Here is an 8,615-nt window from a genome sequence, read left to right on the forward strand (position 1 = left end):
TTGTGTGTTTGTGCACCCGTACTCTAGACCTCAGCCGTCACTGAGCTCATGGAGATGGGCATGTGCAAACCAGGGATGAGCTTGAAGACAGGCAGCTAGAAGGAGATTGCAAAGGAGCAGGCGTGGTTTCTGCCTGCTAGAATGGAATAATTGAATATTCTGTATTATTTTTGGTTTATATTGTAATTTTCTCTTAAGCCTTTGTCATGTTAAATGTTTACAGCTTTCCTAAAAATTCTCTGTTGAGATCTTTATCAGCTAAAATGTACTAAAGCTGTCCCTTGAAAATTCTTAATTTTTGCCTGACGGTGTGATCAAGTTCTGCAAAGCCCATCTAGCTGTCTGTCTCAAAGCACTGTAGCTGGTAGTCTTCCTGCCACAGGTGCTAAGCTTGTGTTTATGTGTTAACTTTGTATACTTAGCACAGCTTAAATGATTCTGTTAAACATTGGTGGAGATTTTCCTTAGCCTGGGATTATAATAGTCTCTAACCGAGTCGACTGAGAGAACAAATACCAAGAGCCGTGCCCTTAAAGCTCTGTGAACATGGTGAATCATGGAACAGCTATTCCTCATGATTTTTTGTGGTTTTCTTACAAAACATCTATCAAACAGGAACATCTATTAAATAAATTAATAGGAATACCTATTTACTTTATTTCCTGACTTGTTCCTTTGTAACGACAAGACCTAAACTGGGTATGAATTGCATACCCAGTCTAAGCAAATATTTGCTAGCTGATGTATTTCCGTCAAGATCATCCTACCTCTTGTACTTGAGCATTGCAGCTACTTCACCGCAGATCTGAAACAATGACTCTTTTGAAGTGATCTAAAATAATTATATTGACAATGCAAGCCAATTCTTGATATTAATAATATTTTATGTATTTCTCTGGTTCACATCTGTAATTCTCTCATTTCTGTGACCTGTTCTTCAAAAACCACAGGGGCTGGGCAACCTGTTCCAGTGCCTCACCACCTTCTCTCTCCGTGAAGAATTTCTTCCTGATGTCCAACCTAAATCTCCCCACTTTCAATTTAAAACACTTGTCCCTTGTCCTGTCACTACAGGCCCTTCCAACAAGTGTCTCTCCAACTTTCTTATAAGCCCCCTTTAAGTGTTGAAAGGCTGCAGTAAGGTGTCTATGTTCCAAGAGGTCATCGTATTTTAGGTTTTTGAGGTGATTTTCAGCTCTCTGGGCCAGTTCCAGATTTCTGTCAAGAGTTTTCCATTGAGCCTATGTGCAGAGCTGTAGCTTTCACTGGTATTTACGAGCTACCTTTAGGTAAAACAGAAATTATGAAGTTATAGTCCTCATGACAAATATGCAAGTAATAACTGTGTATTACCTGTGATTACAGCACAGTCGTAAATAAACAGGATTCAAAATAATCTAAGAGTGTAAGTCTTCCACTTAAAGCATAGAACAATGACAAATTGAATGTGAAATCAAAAAATTCAGTTTAGTTATGATATTAAAGTCCTTACCCTGAAGACATTAGTTCTGTTAAAGCTACATGGAGGCTCTTGTGAAGCAGATAAAAATCACACCCAGCTGATGAAAGTTGTTTTAAAAGGTTCATAGCTACATAGCATTGTTATCTGTAAAACTTTCCCTAGAATGTTGCAATAAATAATGTTTTTGTATGGATTACTGCAAACCTCTACCACTGAAGCTGCTTTTATTTCCTTAATAAAAACATTTAGACGCTAAGTAATTAAACCAGCAAAGTTTCTTCCCACAAAGTATAGTTCTAGATAAACCTTATTTTATCTTCTTCCTGAAGAATTCCTGATTCATAGAAGAGATTAATTGTTTATTATAATTAACAAGTTGTTCTCCAAACAAAGAAATTACAAAGCCTGAATGCTGCTCTTTGATTCACATCTTCAAATAAGAGATTAAGTGATCAGTTGAAATTGCTTTCATAAGGTTATGTATTAAGGCTCTTCAATAGTTCACCTTTTCCTTTATAGATGGGAAATTCTTGATCAGTGTTTTTTCTGTTTAGGATATATTTGACAGTGACTGGTACACCTCTCGCAGTCTCATTGGAGGAGCTGACATTATTGTGATTAAATACTCTGTCAATGACAAGACTTCATTTCAAGAACTAAAGGACAGTTATGTCCCAATGATAAAAAAAGCATTAAACCACTGTTCAGTTCCAGTAATAATTTCTGCTATTGGTTCACGAAAAAACGGTATGTATCCAGTCTCCTGTAGTAATAGCTGAACTCTCACTTGGAAGTTTGAGATGCTGTAATTTCAGTAGAAGCTGACTGTTTTTCCAAGCTGTTAACAGAAACAATTAGTCTGTCAGGGTGACGGTAATATGTGCGTGTATTATGGTTCTGCAGACTGGTGTATTGGCAAGGACATTATGCTTAATTAACCCTGGTGATGAAAGGCATCGTATCCTGCTTTGACCCCTGCAACGACTGTCCTTGTGGAGTCATCACAAATGAGGATTAAATCTAGTGCTTTGGATTAAGCATCATACATTTGAGTGTATTAGATGAACCCTATGGTTATGTGCTCTCCCTGGTCATGTCTCAGGTATAAAATATCTCTACTGCATGAGATTAAGCGCAAGTCCATCAGCTTGTGGCCTTAGGAATGGGGTAGGAAAGCCTCAAGATTCTCTGCGATGTCGTCAGATGAGTGGACATACCAGCCCTTTGGGTACCACAAAGTGCCACGTGCTGCTGCGTCAGCAGAGCTGACCTTTCACGGCAGAGTACCTGTGGTACGGCTGTGGTAAAGCTTATGTGGTCGGTCGCACTGTCCGGGCCGAATAAGGCTGCTGTGAGAACGATGCAAAACGATATTACACTGAATATTTAGCCAGCACAGAGTTGCTGTTGATGTCTGATCAATATGAAAATCAAAGTCACTCGATTGTGGAAGGACCACATGGACCTACAAAGTGCCCAGCAGGCAGTGAGGGCCGTGCTGGTGAGAACACGTTCACGGTTTGGGTAGGCACTGTAACTTCTGTCTGTTTACATCAGGGAAATAAAGTTCAGAGTGGACATCACAGGTACTGGTAGAGGAAACATACAAGCTTTATTCTGTACTTCCAAATGTTTTGCTTTGTGCTTTTTTTTGATTTTTGTATGGTCTTTTTAGTTGTGGAACATGATTTGCCCCCACCCCCAAAGCACTGAATTCAAAGCTTGAGCCCATGAGTTGTCTTCAACTTTACAGGTTTGACTAAAACATCCCTCCTGCTATGACTAAGGGATGTGATGGATATAGATGTAAACATTCATTTTATACTGTACAAAGAAATATTGGGCTATATGAAGTGTGTCTTCTGCGTACGTAATGCTCGGTTTTGCCAGTGTGTACTTACATATCCTTTTTGCTCAGTGATTGAGGAAAGACTGTTAAAAAATTCTATAACAATTAAATCTTTATTTAGTAAAGATTTTAGTAAATCCCTTTAGTAATTTACTGATAATGATAAAATGTTTTCATGCTGTGATTTATACAGGGGTAATAAATCTGCCATTCTAAAGGCAAGGTCTCACTAAGCTCATGTTTGTCTTCCCCAACACCTCTTCTTGCACTTTTTATTTATGCACACGATAACCCCAGTCTGAGTGACTCCACTACTGGCATTTCTCTTTTCCACTGTGGTTTTTTTTCTGTTTTCCTCCCTAAATAATGTGACCGTGGGAGAAGTCAGGCACTCCAGTTGCAGTTTCTCTCTGGGAGCAGACTGCTGTGCAGACACAGAGCCCTTTTGTTTCTAGGAGGTATGTGTGAACACAGCAGTTTGCTCATACAAATTACTAAGATCTTAATCCCCTGTAGTAGCAAATGGTGGTGCCAAAAGAAATAAAAAGAAAAGCTGTGTTATTACATGTTATCCATAGGTCTGAGCAGAGGAAATGAACGTAGAACATGCACGGCACATTGGAAAGCACATTTATGGCCAGACCAGCATTAAGCAAAGTTGAGCCAGGGTGGCTAACAGATATTTATTAACCAGCATAATCTCACAAAGTACCTATTTTAGGTAAAAAAAAATATGTAAAATATATCTAAATGAAATACGTATAAGTATATACATGCCCATAACAGCCGGGACTGGAGTGGGAATTTCTCCCTTTCGTTACCGTGTATGCTGCCTGCACGGACAGGCCACAATAGTTAAACAAGTTTAAGGGGGACATTAATGAATGGTAATACCTGCAGGCACATAAGGACACTGCTGCCCCAAGCCAAACCTGAATTCTGGAAGCCCTACGTGACTTTCACAGCTTAACAAAACTGAGTGTAAAATATTGCTAATGTAATGTAGGCTGAGCTTGGTTATAGCAGCTGATATTTTGAAATGATAAAGTTCAGCTTTTTGTAGCAATTATAGATTTCTTACTGTAAAATGATTATGTTTCCATTTCCCTTTTTGTTCTTTAGTAGATAGTACAACTTACAATTATTTAGGAAGGTAAGAATTATGGCTTGTTTGACTAAAATGGCTTTTTTGCATGACTTCTTACTTCAGGAGTGCCCTGTACCTGCCCCCTGTGCACTTCGGACAGGAGGAGCTGTGTCACCAGCTCCGAGGGAGTGCAGCTGGCCAAGGAACTAGGAGCCACTTACCTTGAATTGCACACCCTTAATGAATTCTACATAGAGAAGTACTTTGGAGGAGTGGTGAGTGAGAAACCCCCGGGCTGAAAGCAGGGTGGTATGCATGGGGGAAGGGGACATGGCCCATGGCAGGTCTTTGGAGAGCAAGCACAGGCAGAACACAAGCACTCGCACTGAGACCGAGTTCACACTGATGCTAGATTTAGATTGGACCTAGGGAAAAAGTTCTTCTTGGAGAGGGTGGTGAGGCACTGGCACAGGTTGCCCAGAGAAGCTGTGGATGCCCCATCCCTGGAAGTGTCCAAGGCCAGGCTGGATGAGGCTTTGAGCAACCTGGTCTAGTGGAAGGTGTCCCTGCCCATGGCAGGGGGTTGGAACTAGATGATCTTTAAGGTCCCTTCCAACCCAAACCATTCTGTGATTCTATGATGATGCTGAATTGGCAGTACTGAGGTTGCTCCAGTTTTAACTACCTTCTAGGAAGATTTAGGAAAGCCATACTACGCACTGCAATATTTTTTCCCCTCCCATTCCTGTTCTTTTATCTTGCTAATCAAAACCCAGCTGGACAGGGCACACAACAAACCCATCCCACTTTGAAGACGACTCTTGCTTGGAGCAGATGCCCTGAGTGTGTGACCTCCACACGTCCATTCTAACATGAATTAGTGCATAATAAACTTATATATTTTATTTTAATTGCTCAAACTCTCACGGCTGTTGTATTTGTAAAGTGAAACAGGTAAGATTGTTGAATTGCGTAATTTTTTAGCATATTTTTGTGGTCACTCAGTTCGCAATCCTGAACAGAGCCTGGGACCAGACGCAGCGAAGCTGAAAAAGACAGAAGCTTAGAGACTTGCTAAAATGCCTCGCCTCTAATGAGCTTGTTCTTTTTCCACTCCCCTGAAGTCAGGGAAGACCACTGAGCAGTTTGTAAATGCATTCTTTCAGATTTATTTGTCTTCTCCACAAAACTGTTTCACACTGATACTTCATTTTCAGTTCTGTGGGGTGTTTTACGCTCAGCCTTTTTTCTGAACCTTTTGGTTACTTTTCCAGTGGCATTTAGGCTTGAACAAAAAATGCATTTCTTTCGGCCCAGTAATTTCACATGGCTTGTACTGTTGTGTGCCCTGGTGTATAAGTACAGTGTGTTTCCATGGGATTTGATAGTAACTGGCACAACAGTTAGCCAATTTTTATTGCATCCATTCATTCTCAGTTAAAAGTGAGGAATCCATTCAACATCTCGTCCAGTCAGAATATTTTTCTAGTTTTCAGAAAGTACTGTATGTGCTGTGCTAATACCTAGGGTGATAAAAGTGTTCAAGACATTCATTAACTCGAACTGAACCACTCCTCATTCCTATTTATGCCTGTAAAAGGAATCATTCCCGCTGAGGTACATTTTTACTACGTGATGACACTTGTAGACTGTCCCAGTGAAATGAACTTTGCCCTGCAACCACTCTGCAGTGTGACTTCTCAGAGAACATGGTATCATTGCGTGATGATGGTGGTGGTTAGTTGCAAGTTGAAGAGCTTATGTATGGTCTGTTGCTTCCATCACTTGCGTCTGACTATTTCCATCAAGTCTTATTCTTCTCTGTAATTAGCATCTATGGGAGTTGGTACATTGGCTATCTTAATGTCTGCCATTTCTGGGAAGATTAAATGCAAAAGAATTACCCACCATCATTTGAATAAACAGCATCTTAAATTCGGCTAATTCCAACTTCATAGAATCATAGATTCGTTTAGGTTGGAAAATACCTTTTTTCAAGCCCCACCATTAACTCCCACTGCTAAGCCTACCACTAAACCATGTCCCTGAGAACCACATCTACGTGTCACATCTCTTAAATCCCTCCAGAATGGTGACTCCACCACCTTCCTGGGCAGCACCTTCCAATGTCTGACAGCCCTTTCCATGAAGAAATTCTCCCTATTATCCAATCTAAACCTTCTCCAATGCAACTTGAGGCCATTTCCTCTTGTCCCATCACTTGTCACTTGGGTGAATGGACCACAGCCAACACGTTTGGAACGTGCTCCTGGTACAGGGATCCTGGGACTCCCCTGTCCATAGTGGCAGTAGCCTCAGTTCTGCATACAGCACCCGCTCCTTCTCCGTAGTTTAATGCCTAGGTTGTTCTTAAATGATCAGGATTACATTTTGTGTTTTAGCTGGAATATTTTATGATCCAAAGTTTGAATCAGAAGTCATCTGAAAAAATGAAGAAAAGGAAAAAGATGCAGAAGTGCCACCGAGTTCAACCACCTCAGCTTGAACAGCCAGGTGCTTACTGATGTCTGGTCTCTAGTATCGTTCGTTATGTGTGTCATGTTCTTCTCACAATTATCATTCTGTGATCATTACTGTGAACTGTGCTACCTGTTATCAGCTATCCTGTTTATGTTGCCCCACTTATGCCATCTTCTAGTGATGGTTTGATAAAGTTGGGGAGAATTGTATATGTAACATTACAAAGGAACTTCTTATTTATTTTAGACAAAAATACTAGGAGTGTTTTTTTGGTGCACTTGATGAAGTAATGCAAACATGAATTAGTAATGGCTTTACATAAATCTTTACAGGGAAATTATAGACAAAAGTCATTATAACATGCTTTATTATTACACAATACCATCAAGTAATATTTTTTTATTTGCTGCAAATAAAACAAGCGAGAGGTGTATGAACCTGCACGTGATTTCTGAGCATCTGATGTATTTATTCAGTGAAATAATTACTGACAAGTAGTTGCCTTTAAATAGGTAGTCATATCTTCTCACATGTACTAGAAATTCACTCAGGTCCCTTGGGTTTGGAATTCACTGGCATGGTTTCTTTGAAACGTAGGTGCCTAAAGAGGTTTTGTAAAAAGATGGACACTTTTTACTAAACTACGTATTTCTTATATTTCTTATTTTACTAGTATTTACTTTTTTACAGTATTTTACTAAACATGTTCAAATGGCATATATAAATATATCTTATTGAATACTTCTTTCAAAAATTGACCTTCAGCAGGCCTCTTGGAATAGAGTTGTTCCGTGATTTATACTTAGTATCACAGAATCTTTTAGGTTGGAAAAGACCTTTTAAGATCATCATGTCCAACCATTAACTTGGCATGGCCACAGCCACCACTAAGCCGTGTCCCTAAGTACCACATTCACACGTCTCCTAAATCTCTCCAGGGAAGGCCCCCCCCCCCCCCCCGGCCCAGCCTGTTCCAGGGTCTGACAGCCTTTTCTGGGAAGACATTTTCCCTTGTATCCCATCTAAACTCCCCCTGGTGCAACTTGAGGCTGTTTCCTCTGGTGTTATCGCTTGGCACTTGGGAGAGGGGACTGATCCCACCTCTCTGCACCCTCCTTTCAAGCAGTTGTCAGGAGCAATAAGGCCTCCCCTGAGCCTCCTCTTCCCCAGGCTGAACACCCCCAGCTGCCTCAGCTGCTCCTCACAGGACTTGTGCTCCAGACCCTTCCCCAGCTCCGTTGCCCTTCTCTGGACATGCTCCAGCGCCTAGTGGGTCTTGCAGTGAGGGGTCCAGTTGAAGCACTTGCTTCTGTTCTGCAGCTTGACTCGTTGTCTTTTGCAGAAAAGATGCCGATCCTAAAGGGCGAGGCCTCGCACTACGACGCAGACCTGCACAACCTGCTCTGCTGCTGTCAGTGTGCAGACGTGGCGTTTTACCCCGAGGACTTCAGCACAGTGGTGGAGGCTCAGTGGGTCTTGCAGTGAGGGGTCCAGTTGAAGCACTTGCTTCTGTTCTGCAGCTTGACTCGTTGTCTTTTGCAGAAAAGATGCCGATCCTAAAGGGCGAGGCCTCGCACTACGACGCAGACCTGCACAACCTGCTCTGCTGCTGTCAGTGTGCAGACGTGGCGTTTTACCCCGAGGACTTCAGCACAGTGGTGGAGGCTCACAAGATCATCCTCTGCTCCGTCAGCCACCTCTTCATGCTGCTGTTCGAGGTGAAGAGCCCTGCTGCC

The 8,615-nt window shown here is 41.5% G+C and overlaps 1 protein-coding gene across 1 annotated transcript in view; it reads left to right on the forward strand.

Moving 5' to 3' along the window:
* Positions 1-2,016: 2,016 nt before the first annotated feature.
* RHOBTB3 (Rho-related BTB domain containing 3) overlaps positions 2,017-8,615 on the forward strand; it is a gene marked incomplete at both ends in the record, with an annotated part of 15,457 nt that continues 8,858 nt past the window's right edge. Inside the window, 4 exons of the mRNA XM_010156597.1 lie at positions 2,017-2,209; positions 4,522-4,673; positions 6,801-6,912; positions 8,422-8,612. Coding sequence (XP_010154899.1) covers positions 2,017-2,209; positions 4,522-4,673; positions 6,801-6,912; positions 8,422-8,612 — 648 coding nt within the window. The remainder of the gene's footprint in view (positions 2,210-4,521; positions 4,674-6,800; positions 6,913-8,421; positions 8,613-8,615) is intronic.

The sequence above is a fragment of the Eurypyga helias genome, unplaced genomic scaffold, assembly GCF_000690775.1.
Source record: "Eurypyga helias isolate BGI_N326 unplaced genomic scaffold, ASM69077v1 scaffold11968, whole genome shotgun sequence".
NCBI classification, from domain to species: Eukaryota; Metazoa; Chordata; class Aves; order Eurypygiformes; family Eurypygidae; genus Eurypyga; species Eurypyga helias.